This window comes from Triturus cristatus, chromosome 1_2 (assembly GCF_964204655.1).
Source record: "Triturus cristatus chromosome 1_2, aTriCri1.1, whole genome shotgun sequence".
NCBI classification, from domain to species: domain Eukaryota; kingdom Metazoa; phylum Chordata; class Amphibia; order Caudata; family Salamandridae; genus Triturus; species Triturus cristatus.
The window spans coordinates 540,887,950-540,903,109 of record NC_140580.1 but is presented as its reverse complement, the minus strand read 5'-3'; the positions used below and the strand labels follow the sequence as shown (position 1 = coordinate 540,903,109).

The 15,160-nt window shown below is 44.4% G+C and overlaps 1 protein-coding gene across 2 annotated transcripts in view; it reads left to right on the top strand.

Annotated features, from left to right (window-relative positions):
* Positions 1–15,160, top strand: part of LOC146867586 (zinc finger matrin-type protein 4-like) — a 1,117,486-nt gene that overhangs the window by 216,271 nt on the left and 886,055 nt on the right. For both annotated transcript variants that reach the window (XM_085606365.1, XM_085606363.1), the window contains exon 2: positions 14,241–14,345. In XM_085606365.1, the coding sequence (XP_085462491.1) occupies positions 14,241–14,345 (105 nt within the window). The remainder of the gene's footprint in view (positions 1–14,240; positions 14,346–15,160) is intronic.

Below are 15,160 nucleotides of genomic sequence, written 5' to 3'. Positions count from 1 at the left end.
CCAGAGTGGTCACGAATGGGAACTGAACCAATTCATTCTGGATGCCATAGTCCATCAATTGGGCAAGCCAAAACTGGATTTCTTCGCAACTCAAGCAAACAAGAAATGCCAGTTTTTCTCAAGGAAAGGATCCTGCGAGAATGCGTTTTTAATAAGATGTTCAGGGATCTATGTTTAAGCTTTTCCCTCAATTCTCAGGAAAATGAAAAGGGAACCATGCCGGCTAATGCTCATTGCTCCACGATGGCCCAGACACAAGTGGTTTGCGGAACATCTACTGTTGTCGGAGTACAACCACATAAAGTTGAAATCCCAGATGGACTTACTGTTGATGAACAACAAGCAGGTCCGTCATTCAGATTCTATTTCTCTGCACTTATCAGCATGGCTCCTGAGCACCATGAACTCCAACAGTTATATATTCCAAAGGACTGTAGGAATATCCTCGCAAAAGTCCAAGCTGACACCACCAACTCGCTCGAAGCGTTTCTGTATATGGTGCGGGAAATCTAATGTTCATCCCATCTCATCGCCTCCAAAACAGGTGTTATCTTATTTCCTATCTCTAGCCAAATCCGGTCTAGTGCACTCTTCTTTTAAAGTGCACTTAGCTGTCGTTTCTAGGTATAGAAGAATTTGGAATCTCCTTCCTTGTGGTCTAACAGGGTAATCATACAATTTCTTAAAGGATTATTCAGGGCATTTCCCCCTTTCCCCCACTAATGTCACCGGAACCAACAGGGCAACAAAACACGGTGTTATCCCAATTCATGAAAAGCCCTTTCAAACCTATTTACAAGGTGGAACTCAAATTCCTCTCTACTTTTAGCTCTTACTTACGCATGAAGAGGGAGCGAACTCCGTGCATTCACAATATAAGAACCTTTCTTGTGATTCAAAGATAGCATGGTAATTCTTCGAGCCAATCCCAAATTCATATGTAAGGTTCCCACAGTTTTCCTTCTCAACCAACCTGTAACGCTAAAGACTTTCTTTCTAAATGCTCACACACCAGCAGAGACCGCTCTACACACTCTTGATGTAAAAACATGGTTAAAGTTCTACTAACATCGCACAAAGCATCTACGTACTACAGACCAACATTTTGTGGCTTAGGGAAACAATAACAGTTCCAGTTTCCAAACCCACCATAGCAAGATGGATCACAGCCGCCATGCAATTCTGCCATTCTAAGGCCGGTAGACCTTTAAGACACAAGGATAAGGTGCACTCTACAAGAGCAGTCTCTACATCGCTGGCCTTGTTTGCTGGTGTGCCTATTGAAAGTATATGCCATGCTGCAACTTGGAAGAGCAGGCACACTTTCACCCAGCATTACTGTCTAAATTCAGCACAGAGCAGTGATACATCTGGGGGTCAAGAGGTTCTTCGACATCTTATCACATAAGGCGATTCTGGTATCATAAAATCTAGAATGTTGTACCGACCATCCACTGCTGTATTTATGTCTTATTTTTTTTTATGCATATATTATACTGCTAGCTATTCTGATTCAAGCATGTGAATCTATGAAAGAGACTCCAATGCTGGAGAAAAAACATATTAGCTACCTGCAACTCTTGTTTTCTGGTACTGGTATCTTTAATAGATTCACATGGGACCCCCCTCCTCTCCATAGAGGCTTCCCTCTTGGCACATTGTTACTTTTCCCACTAGTGCTCAGAAATCTGCTGGAATTTGCCTCTGCTGGGAATGTTCTAATGGTGCTGTCATCTGATTGGCTGGAATTTGGGTCTTTTTAAATGAGGTAGATGAGATATTAAATACTATTTTTTTGCCATTGTAAGCTATGTTAATTACTGCTACTGCTTTAGAATATACTGTGGGAATCCAACCGCGACAATGGGGATGATTCAAGCATGTGAATCTATGAAAGATACCAATACTGGAGAACAAGATTTAGAGGTAAGTAACACATTTTTATGCGACATTTCTTTTGAAAAGATGCAAAATTACATAAAATGTGGATCTGGCATTTAGTGCCATATTTCTGCATTAAATGCATCCTTGGGTCCATTTTGAATGAAGGACTCATTTTGAAGTTTAAAAAAGTGCAAAAAACACAAGTGCAGCAAAAACCACCATCTGCACATGTTCTGTTATTTTTTGTTGTTCCCATGCTCCTTTAATAGGATGTTTACCTGAATGTGGCATTATTGTATAATTTCAAGAATTCGTAATAACTCTAATGTGAAATGCATGAAATTATATGAAGTTAAACCAGCATAACGAAAATTTAATCCGGGCCTACTCTTCGTCTCTGTTTTGGTTGTAGTATCTTCCTGTGCCCAAGTGTGACACTACCCTGTCTATCACTTCCCCACCTCCCTTGCAGGATTCACATGATTGACCAAACTGTTGATAACTGTAGAATAGTGGATCTACATATATTTGTTGTATAGGTAACCAGTTACATGTTCTGCATTAACTGCTTTGCCCTTTATTAGGTCGAGCCGAGCCAGCACATGCGCTGGGTCTTCGAGATATGCTGCATTCACTCTGTGGCCTTCCAGCATGCTCATTGCCTTTTTTTCGTCCCTTTGATTGTTTTTCAAAAATACTTGCTTGCTAGTGTTAATCCTTCCTCTTTGTCCCTCCTTTATGTGTATCTTTTCCTCCCACAGAGCACTGCTCAATTACTGTTAATATTACGCTTCTGTGTTTGTGTTCATTTGGAGGACAATTTGTTTTTAGGACTCCTGCTTGTGTCACTGTCCGTTTTCAGTAGTTCGCTTCGGCACCCATCACTTAATCATCCCGTACCATTCAAAAAGCAAAATGAAATGTCAGATGCTTCAGATGTTGTTTTCGAGGGCGTCTTTTTAATTTTCTTTGACTTCAAAGTGCAAGGATATCCCCCAAACCCCTCCCACTCACCAGACCTTCAGAAGCCCAACCTTGCAGCACAGTTAAGGGCAAGGCATTGGCAACTCCATTTGCATTTTCTTTTGTTGAAACTTCTGTGTATAATTTGAACTCGAGCGACCTGAAGGTGTTGGAGCGCTTTACATGAGCAATAGTTACATTATACAGTGCCAGATTAATTTGGGGGGGCATTTTTATAGTGCTCAAACTCGATTGACCCAAAGGTCGGGTTAATTTTGTCATTTTTAAGTGCAAGAAGATTAAGTGATGCCGATACCGCCCGTGTTTATTATTTCCCCTCTACCTGACAAATGAAAGCAGCATTCGTCCTTTCCACCTCCCGCTGCATGCCCGACCCAGTGCCCCTTCCTGTCGTCCTCCATTCAGAGCTCTAATTTCAAAGCACATTTACAACAGTTCCCCAGGGGCTGTGAAACATTTGTTATTATATAATGTGAACTCAAGTGACCTGATGGTGTTGGAGCGCTTTGCATAATCGCTAGTTACATTACACAAGGTCAGATTAAGTTTTGGGGGCCTTTTTATAGAGCGTGAACTCGACTGATCGGAAGGTCTTAGAGCGTTGTACAAAAGCAGCGTTTACATTACACAAGGTCAGGTTAATTTCTTTGATTTTAGGTGCATGGAGATTAAGTGATGCCAATGCTGCCCCTGTTTATTAATTAATTCCCATCTCCCTGACAAATGAGAGCATTTTCTTGTTCCTATGTCCAGTTCTCCTATACCAAGGGGGCTGGGACAGAGGGCGGGCCAGGGGCTTGATGGCAAACGGATGGTGCAAGCAGTGTTTCGAAAGGAAAACTCTGGAGACATGTGCCTGGTGACTAGAGGCCTTGGGGAGGAGAGATGTGACGTTTGCGCCATTGGAAAGTACTTCACTGCTTTTTTTCAGAGGTTGTTCAAAACTCTAGTGATGCAGCCGCACACAGAATGTTATAGCGCTGTTGACTTGCATCAAGGCACTTATCTTTCTGTCTGCACATTAAAAAGCCTTGGAATGTGTTCAGTGATGTTTCCTGAGGCAAGCATGTATTCCTGAATCAGACTGCATGACCCAGTGTGTAGCAATTGTATAGCTCTACAATCCCTGGCAGCACAACACCCAGGACAATGTGCTGGAGGGCTAAACACTTATAAGGTCCGAAAGGCGAGACCTATTGGCTATGCCAATGTTTGTTATTTATTTTCTTGATGCTTGTGGTTACCTGTGTGCAACATCCTGTGCTGTTCAGTACATTACTGAAAAGTGCTCTAGTGTTTGGCATAGTCTGTGATAAGAAGCATATTGAAAAAATATGCATATATACACGACATTTACATGCATTTGAAATATACATAAGTCTATCGTTGTTCAAGTGGTCCTTTATGGGGTGTTAGCTTATACCAGCTAGAGCTGCTTGATGCCGGCTCACCCTATCCCTCCAAAGTAGACCGGCTTGGGCCCATGCCCACTGTCAAGCACCCTGGGTGGCTCCCAGATATTAGGTCCTGACAGTATCCAAATCAATGATACTAATTTACTCATCTCGGAATGATGAGGGAGTAGTTGACCTGGCCTATTAGGATTTGTACTTGTGACTTGCACATCTCTGGGCAGACACTGAGCTACCATAAAATCATTTCAACAGCCCTGTAGGAATTCGTAATGCCACTATTCGCTTTTTGCTAAATTCAAGTGTAAATCACATCAGCATTTTTTGTATTGTTTATTAGATTGATTGTTCCCTTCTCCACGGTCAAAGGATTTTGCTTCAGCTCTGCATTGTACTGAATGTTTTTTTTCATGGTAGTATCATGCTATATTTAGTTTGCTAAGCTCAGTACAACATAGACATACAATTTTGTTCTTTTTATTATTTCGTACATTTTAATGAATGTGCCGGGTGTGATTAATGTCATAGCACTATCATTTAATTGGAAAAGAAACAATAATTAATTGACCCAATTAGGCAAGACTCGTTTGCAGAGTTCCTGATAATAAAAAAAGTGATTGTGTGCTTTACATTCGACATCAATGCATCAGAAGCATGTATGGAGTTCTAATTTGGCCGCTCAAAATGTTCCTGTCTGTTTCATGCTTTCTTGATCATTGGTATGATTCCTCCAGGACAGATAAAGGCCATCAGTAGAAGTGACCTGATAACGCCTGATAAGTGACTTCATTTCTGTTAGCTCACAAGACAGAATTATGAGTTTTGCGGTTTTCATGACATCCAGAACATACTTGGTGTGGCTAAAAACCACATTGTAGAGGTGAATTTTGGTCAAACCTGCTGAACTTTGACAAAGGAAAATTCCTGGTAAATAATAGGACATACGGATTTTGGTGCGGTAAGAACCAACATATGCATGTTTTCCCCTTTGTGAGGGGCAAAACTCCTCTTAGTGATAATTATTAAGCATGAACTACTTGCACACTTTGATGTTGGTCAGTAGCGGCTGGCAGGGAATCAGCGTGGAGGGCCGGGGCGGCGGTTGGGGGTGCAAAATACAAAAAAACTAAACCACATACCTCCTCGCCACATCTCTGCTCCTTTATCTCTCCTACGTAGTCCCTCGCCTTCTCTCCGCAGCATTAACCAGGAAGCACACAGGCTCCCTGCCCATAGCCAATCACAATGCTGCTGAGCACCGTGGTTCGGTGCTCAGACAGGGAACGGGAGCCTGAGGATGTTTCTCACCAGGCTATGTAATGCAACCTGGTGGGGAACATGCAAAGTGTGCATGACCATTTTGCTGGCCCAAGATGGCCGGCCAAACAGTCATGCATACCTGGAGTGTGCAATCCACTCTTAGTGTGGGTCAGGAGGCGCAGCTGACCAATGGGGGCCCACGGGGAACCCCTCACGGCTACGGAGTGGGAATGGAGTTGTGGGGGCCAAAGCCCACGAAAAATGCAGTACAGGGATTGTGCGCATCCTTTGAATCTGAAGTGGCCGCCCAATAGCTGACCAAGGGGGCGGCCAAGGACAGAGTTTAAAGAAGAGGGACAGGGGTTTCCTCAAAACCTCTGCCTGAAAGTAACTGACCTCGTTGTTGATTCCCACCCATCCACACCAGAAATATGGTACTCGCAGATGTAAGTTCAGGGAGGAAGGACGGAGCGGAGGTAGTACAGAATGGTACCCACGAAAAGATTAAAATAAGATAGAAGAGGTGCTCAAGCTGTGCTCTTGGGATGCCTCATGGCAGGGGCACAAGTGGGCTGATGACAGCACGCAAGGTCAGCCAGAAGGGTAGGGCTGCCCGAACAGTGCCCTTGGGATGCCACATAGCAGGGGTACAAAAAAGCAGGGAAGGGTCAGCAGGAGGACATGCCAAGTGGAACTGCGCTTGCAGCCCAGGCCAGGTCTAAGGCAGCCCACAAGGCCGGTAGCATGAGAAGCCTAGGATCACTGGTTTACCTGTGAAACAGAACCCTGCTCAGGAGCTAGACTTCTGCTAAAATGAAACAGGACAAGTAGGACATGATTACCAAGAGATGCAAATTATGACAAAACATGGGTCACGGGCAACCATGAACGTTGTGAGATGTTGATCCATGCATTATGTGATATGCAATAAACTGCGGCCTTTTCTTTTACCATAACCCTGTGTCCTTCTAAGTATGTGGGGAGAAAGGAAGGTAATAGAGGGGTGACCAAGAACGGGTAAGGGAGAGCGAACTCACAAGCCTGGGAGGGGTTCTCCGCCTGTGCCACCAGGCCCGCCCTCCCTAACCCAGCCCCCAACCTACGAAAAATCAAATGATGATAACATTATTATCATGTTATATTTCCTGCTCTGAGAGCAGGTGGGCGACACTCCTCCGCCTTAGTGGAGGAGCCGCCCCCGGTGTCGGTTTGTAAACATGGGTCACTTGTGATTACAGCCCCCTGTAGAGTGCATGGCTGCACGGCCACCTGTCCTCTTTCTTGATGCCACGCACACTTACAAATCAGAAACATTCATGATAATATATTCACTCTTAAGTTCTGTCACTGACTTTCCTTTCATTTCGAATGTAACAAACAAAGCCTGGGAATGAAAGGACGCGTGGCCACTCTCAAAGGACCTGGCAAGGTAAAACTCCCCAATGCTTTCATTTCTGAATTTGAATGTAAGTTCTCCTGGCTGCTTTCTAATTGTGATATATTCCCTGAATGCAGGTTTTTGAGGCAAAGAAGAATTGCATTCTTATTTCGTGATGTTTGACATTAAGCAGCTTAGGTACTGCCTTATTTTCATAATAAACTGAATAAAAGTGGTGGCTGCCTGGGGGGGAAAGGAGACGTTTCCAGCACAACTGCTTCAGAAGATTAGATGGGCTGTGTTGCATATCCGGTGCTTAAGTCCTACACTAGTGTTTGTGAGACCGGGGCTCAATGCCACCGCACTGCAGCTTCTTGCTGTTCCCAGAGTTGAGAGCCAGAAGTAGAGGTCGCCCCGTTGCTGTTTTGGCACCTAAACTCTGGAATTCTCTGCCTATCAGCCAGACAATGGACCACAATTTTATGAGTTTTAGAAAAAAACTAAGGGGCATATTATCAAGAAACGGCGATAATGGGCTTGATAATATGCCCTTGAGAATTGCAATAGAAGCCCATGTTCTGGTGTCAACATGGGCTTCTATGGGAATTCTCTGCAGCATATTATCAAGCCCATTATCGCCGCTTTAGCGGCAGTTTTCTGCCGCTAAAGCGGCGATAATGTTAACGCCGTGCTTGATAATATGCCCCCAAGAACATACCTGGTCCCCTAATCTTTTATTGTTTCTAATTACTCTCTCTCCAGCAGTTGTTGATAGCGCGGGAAAGCCCGTTGTGGGGTAGCATTGCAACAAATCTAGCCTTTTTAGCCTAATAATACCAGCATTTGTAAGCCGTGCAGCTACCTCAGGCGCGGTAGCTGTGAGGATAGGGCCGCCGGGAAGATGAAGCGAGCTATTGCTGTGCTAACCTGCTGCTGGCGCGGGGGATCGAACCGTGAGCCCCCGTGTTCCAGAGTTAGCTGCCCTGGCCGCTGCACCACACCTGACCTGACACAAATCCACCTTTCCCAGGGTAGAGAACATCCATTTTTGTATCCAGTAACCTCAGTGCTGACCTGGAAGCTTGCTCTGCCAGACCTCCACAGTCCTAACTCTGTCCCATCCAGAGCTTGTCTACTGCGGCAAGGTTCTACAGCTAGCTGCGGGGGGCAGACACAGACCGTCCCTGCAGCAAAGGTGAATCTAATGAGGTTTATACAATGCCTCACACTGGAGACAGCCTACTTATAATTGCCCTTACTCTAGATGATATGGGACCCGAGGCCTGGGGAGAAGTGACCTGCTCAGGATGAGAACGTATGGTAGACATGGGATACATGATTTAAAATGGAACTTATCGATCAGAAAAAAAGTGTGTGTGAGGAGGGGGCAGTGAGATTGTGGGTGCATCTTAGCAGTTATTACTCAATGTTGCCATTACGGGTGTATTTCTATTACTTTCTTTTTTTATTCTTTCCTCCACTGTCTGTACAAAGCCCACTGTTTTTCGACTAGGGTGGCCTATAAACTATAGCAGAAAAACGTGTTTGTATGTGTTTATTTGTCACAGGCATCTTTGGGGGTGCACTGTGTGCTAATGATGCCTCTGCTGGGAAGTGTTGTAGCTACACCGACCCCTGCATTCGACAGAGCCTGCCCCTTGGGAAAACTTTGGGCCTCTGCAGTAATTTCATTTATGTATGATTTATTTTTAAGTACTCCCTTGCATATCCCTAATAATTGATGAAGTAAAATACACCCGTTTTACAAGTGACGATGGGGACCATCGAATTTCGATCTTCTTAGCTTGCACACCACACACTCTTAACATTACAGTATTACGTATGTTGCCGTCTGTAGTGACATCACGGAAGTGCCCCCGTGTACCTAAAAGTTGGTTGAACTAATAAGTCTTTGCTATTAAAGAGCTTGATGGAATTTGAGTGGAGCGAAGAAGAGAGTAATTTGCTGCTGTGGTATTACTCCTATGCTTTGAGCAAGTGACTTACTTTTAAGAGTCAAAGGGGATAGCAAGAGCTCCCCAGGAAATCTAGAACAATCGCACAATATTATTCGCAGCACTCTTAATGTATATCATGCAAAATTTCCATCACCTTGAATCGTGGGTAAATGTCATGCACGTGTGCTTTTGCACATGTGTTTTTTGGCTTTTGATTCCAAGGCGAACATATTTTTCCTGGGGAGAATCCTGTTCAATTATACCACCATAAAATATGTTGTTTTCCTTCCTCATTGCCACCCTGATTGTGTTCAGAAGAACTTTGCACTCTTTTTTATGGTGGGAAATGATCTGCCATCATCGCGTACACGTCTTCCAATGTATATGCATGTGTGCTCATCTGCTTTTGCAGGGTTTCCTGCCATCATATAGTTAAAATTCAGCCTTTAACCCCGTATTCATGAACCTTTCAATTCTGCCACACTGATGACATTTTCACATAAGAAGCGCATTGTTTGAAGGTAAAATTATTCTGTTTCTGACTCCAAGAACATGGATGGACATTGTATTTTTGCCAAGTACTTCTTCACTCTCATGTTCAACACAAGTGTCAAACGACTTTTTGAATTTGGCTGTGAGTAAGCCTACAACAATAAATATGTGCACATATCTCTCAGCAGAAATCTTGGCTAAGTGAAAGGAACCCAAAAGCTATCAACTTCCTTATTAGGTTTCTGCAGTTCAGTAACTGAGGTGGAATGCATATGAGGTTATTGGTTCCAGTGATGGGCCTCTTGCACCGAGAATGCCGGGCTACTTGCATACAACTTCTGTTCTAATATACTGCGTAGGAGGTGAGCATCAGATGCCATGCACCAATCCCAGTGACTGGTTTTGAGTAATCACAGGGGAGAGTTTGCTTTTTTCCCTGGCCATACCTCTAGGGTAGGTACAAGAGTTCTGCACAGGGGAAGAAGGGATTTGTCATCTTTTTTTAGGTAGAGAGGGGCACTGTGGGATTGTTTGCAGTAGAGCACATAGGGGCTGTTTCAAAAGTGGGTAGAGTCACCAATTGGAACGTTTTACCTCCAGGTCTGTTCAGGCCAGGAGTAACCCTTACACACATGCTAGTGGCAGGAATAAATGTGGCACCCCTGGACACACATGTTTCAGAACACTACTTGGACTATGGAAGACAGTAGAAGGACTGCAGCTGCTGTTGAGACCTGTGAGGAGAATCCTAAGGGCTGGACTGCTCCCACTTGCACCCAAGAATATGGAGAGCACTCCAAGGGTCCGTTGAGTGATATCCAGTTAAGCTACAGGGACACAAAACTACAAGAAGACCAGCTGACCAGTTTCAACTGGACCTGCCCTGGACATTGATGGTGGCTTCCGCCGAAGTGAGTTCTAATCCCAATAAGTGTTGTCCCCCAGGTCTTGGGTGAGGTTAAAGTGCACTCCTACTGTCCAAACTGCAAAAGGTGGGACTTAAACTTTTTGCCAGCTTTCTAGTTAGAATCCCAACTGAGACCTTTGGCACTGTTGAAGCTGCAGACTCAACATGTTGCCTTGCACCTCTGACGGAGATCTGATTTTCAGATGCAGAGCAGCAGCACATCAAAGTTGAGGCCTGCCTTGGGACGGACTGCCTGCTTGGAAATTTCCCTCCCTCTTCAACGACCCCATTGAGACCCGGCACTTCAGCAACCCACCATCGTCGAGCCCTGCTTCAGATCCAGATTGCCCTGCTTGACGACTCGTCGACAACAACTTTTTCTCCATGAAAGTTTCTACATCAGATGGTAATCTTTCCACAGAGATGAGCCTGGTTCCTGTATCCCTCTGGCGATCCATCACAGTCAACCTTAACTTTTTACTGTGACCCAGCCTAGCACAAACTGATACGAGGGGTTGGAGCTTTGTGCTTTTCAAAGCTATTTTAATTTTAAAGCATTAATATCTTTGGTTCCCCTTATTGGATTTTTGCGGTCTTGGTGTCATTTTGTTAATTAAATATTCTCTATTTTTAAAGTTGGAGTAGGATTTTTATTGTGTTGTGTTTCTGACTTTTTAACTGGTTTGGTAGTTCTAAATGCTTTATACACTTTCAAACGTTAAGCCTGTGTGCTCTGTGCCATAGCCACGAGGTATCAGCACAGGTCTGAATTACTAAAACCTTTACTGGACATAACATGATTAGGGCCATTATGACTTGTGGTAGACTACTATACACCCAACCAATAATCCACTTTCTCACAGAGGGATTCATGTGATTGCTAAAACAGAGCAGGATTTAAGCCTTTTTCATGTTACAATAACAAATGGTGTAGTTTAGTTACATTTAGGGCTTAGAAAACCAAATCCCAAAGATTCATAAGTGATATCTCTTTTTCTTTATAATTGTACATCATAAACAGCACACAAAACAAGCCTTAAACAGGATTTGCATACTAGTGCAGCCTGTATCATAGCAGCCCATTTCTGACAGCAGAGCAGCTACACAATCGTTGGTCCTTTTGAACATAGCAGTACTTCTCTGGCAAGGCTCGCAACAAAAGACCTTGTTGGTCAAAGCAACACAAGCCACCAACGACTGCTAGACGGATGGTCCACTGTCTTGACCATGCAAACCCTGAGATCTGAATTGAAAGTGATGTGTCTCTCGCCCACATATGTAAAACACCAGTCAGCCTTACAGAGAGACCAGCCGGACCTGCAAGAATCTAACATTTTCCCTAAAATCAATAACAACGTGATCTCTTAGTGCTAATTAGAAATATCTGGAAAGCAGTAATTTTAGAGCTCCACCTCTACTCAGAAGAGTACTGGCCACTGACAGTCCCACTTAAGAGAAGGAAGCTCTTTAAAGCAGGAGTTTATAAAAGTTCCTAACTTTGGGCACTCTAATCTAGACTGGTCCTCTTTGGATGTCCCTGCCTGCTTGCGTCAGCTTACTGTTGCTCTAAAGCTTTTTTTCATCAGCCTCAGCTTCGAATGCAAAAGTCTGTTGTCTAAGATTTGTCCCTCACTCCAAATCAGCAACTAGTTGCAATGTTTTGGGAGCAGAAAAGCGTAAGTATCTGTCGATATGGTGCTGGAAAAGCCCACTCTATGCCCTTGCCTCAACAAGAAATGCATTTGCAGACAGTACTGGAAATGGTGCTCTGGACTATTCCTATATAGGGCCACATGAGTCTCATAGTAACCGTTAAATACTAGATATGATTTCTCATACATAATGTACGTGTGTGCTTGTGCTCTTGTCATGGATTGCACTTTGAGATACACAAACAGCTCCATGGTCAGTTTACCTTTTTTGTATTTATTTTTTTATGTTTTTACCTTTTGAATGGGATGTAAACTGCGATCGCCACTACTATGCATGTAAAGATTAATTCATTCGAGTGAGAGCTACACATTTCAAGCCACAGAGCAGCTAAAACAACCTTTATCTGCCCAGGGCAACCCAACTGCATTCCTCTCGATCTCATATTGGCCTTTTCTAAAGAGGTCATACCAATGGTATAGTTAGGGCTATCTATCTATCTATCTATCTATCTATCTATCTATCTATCTATCTATCTATCTATCTATCTATCTATCTATCTATCTATCTATCTATCTATCTATCTATCTATCTATCTATCTATCTATCTATCTATCTATCTATGTATCTCTCTCTCTCTCTCTCTCTCTCTCTCTGTCTGTCTGTCTGTCTGTCTGATGTTTTGTCTAATTGACTGTGTACCCTGTCCATAACTCCCTCCCTCTGGTCCAACAATTAAGAGGGCCTAGGTGTAACGTTTCTGCTAGAATGTTACACGTTGAAGCATGGTAGATAGTATGGGGCCGATCCAATCTCGGTCGGAAAGCCTCCAACTGAGATTGTCGGTTTCACTTCCGATCGCCTAATTACAATTCAGGTGGTTGAAAGTGAAACCCGCCGGTCATTCCGGCTGGCTTCCACCGGGCTCAAGGAGCCCGTCGCCAGTTGGAGACTGGCCCGTAATCCATATGGACAGAATTTTACATCGTCCAGATTATGATGCACAGTTTCTGGCAGGCTTTTCATGCCGGGCTTTCTGACATGGAAAGACTGTCGGAGAGCGATTTTAGGGGCCCCTAGCAGGGCCTCCTTCGGTTTCGGCCTATGGTTGGTGGCCAAGGGGGCACTATTTATCCCTGCACCGTTTGGCAGGCACCCTAAGGTGCCTGCCACGCGGTGCAGGGATGAACAAAGCCTCCCATTTCCTAGTGGGAGCTTGTGCTACGGCCGGTCTACGGCCGTAGCACATGCTCCACTAAGGGAAATGTGAGAATGCAACTGCACTATGTGCAGTCGTATTGTAATTAGTCGGTCGGTCGGTCACGTTTCCATGACAGTGTCCGCCCAACATCGTAATAAGCCCCTAAACCAGATAATAGAGCAGTTAAACATACATAACTATGTCATTGTAATGTGTGCTCTGATCACTCACGCTGGAGATGAGGATGGGTGCGGATCATCCTGTAAATGATCCCGCTTGGAAATAGTGCTGTTAGAGAATAACTAGTGTTCATCTTAATGTGAGGTGCTAGACCACTGTACTTTAGGTCTACTTTCATATGAACAAGGAAAGTCTAAGGGCTGATTACGAGTTTGGCAGTGCGGAAGCAGACTGCCACGCTGGGGGTCCACTGCCAACCTGTGGTCACTCTTAATACGCTTGGCGGTGTGGCAGCGGCACTACCAGCATGTTACTAAACCCCTGACCGCCGCACCATCGCCAGGGAATGGGACTTAACTGGGGGCTGCGGCGATGCAATGGCGATCCAACCGCCCAAGTTGTAATTGGGCGTTCGGACCGCCGGTGCGGCTGTGGCAGGACAGCCACCGCTGCCCCCCGTGAGTCTGAGACTCTTAATTCGCCTGGCTGTGTTCGTACTTCTCTGGCCATCTTTCTCTCTACTTACCTGTGCCTGTCTTTCCTGTATAGCTGCCTATTTCTCTGCTAGCTTCTGTGGCGACCGGCTTATTTGCCAATGTATCTATTAATTTCATTTTATTTTGTCTCTGGCTCATCCTTTGTAAAAATAGTCTTTAGAATTTAAAGGTTTCGTAGTTCGACTGGGCCGCTGAGGCCTTGCGAATGCATTGTCTTTTAGACTTCTGACCTTTCGGCTGCACCGCAGGTGCCCTTTGAGATTCAAGAGTTTGAGATTAGAATGAAAAACCTTTGCCAGTGACATATTCTTAACTAACGCTCGCTTCGACTGCACTTTCTCACCTTCGCTTTTGTCATTCTGTCACTTAGCCTCGTTCTCCTGTGTTCCCCGCCCTCACAGCTAACATCCCTCTCTCTATCGACCTTGTCATTTCAGATGAAGTCTGCGGCCGGCGAGGAGGGCGTTTTATTCACGAACAGCTACTGCAACATTTGCAACGCACAGTTGATCTCGGAGTCCCAGCGAGTGGCGCATTATGAGGTGAGCACAAGCTGCGTCAGCCTAGAAAGGGCGTGGCAAAGACTCATACGTCATTTCTGAGACACTCAGGGGCAGATTTATGAGCCCCTTGCGCCACTTTTGCGTCACTTTTAACATGGGAAAAGTGACGCAAAAGTGGCGCAAGGGGCTCATAAATCTGCCTCTCAGTTTGTTTCCGACTATTTCCATGGTTATTATAGGACAAGCTGGGCATGGACACGTCACTTCGTGAAAGTGTGTAAAGTCTGTAGTCAAATGTATATCGGATGTACCAGGCCTAGCTCTTACACATTTCAGTCCTCTTCCGGCCTCCTCTCGCTGTATCTCCTTCTCAGTAACCGCATACCCACTTTTACAATGTAATTCACAATGTAGCACACGCAAAATGTCTTTAGCACCCATACCTCCAACTACATCTTCCAGCAAGCATTCCCTGTCCCAAGGACTCTCATCGATCTATCAAGTCGTTTGTTGAGGCCATCGCTGATGTCTTATGTGATGACCGCATTGTCATGTAATTTGTCATCTCATGTATGAGGTCATTTTCACTGCATTGGTGGGAGGGCGTTCTGGTTGTGTAACACAACACAAACATCACATTTCTCAGTGACAGTTTAACTGCAATTTCTATGAACAGGAATGGCTTCCCTTAAACAATTTTTTTTCCAGTGGATTTTTTTAAATATATATATTTTTATTATTTTCCAAATGGAAGGAAAGGCGTCACAAGCCAAAAGGGAGGGCATCAAATAAATTACGTATCGAACAAATAAGATTAGAGCAAAAATGACTGCACAGCTAGACCACCGGTAACG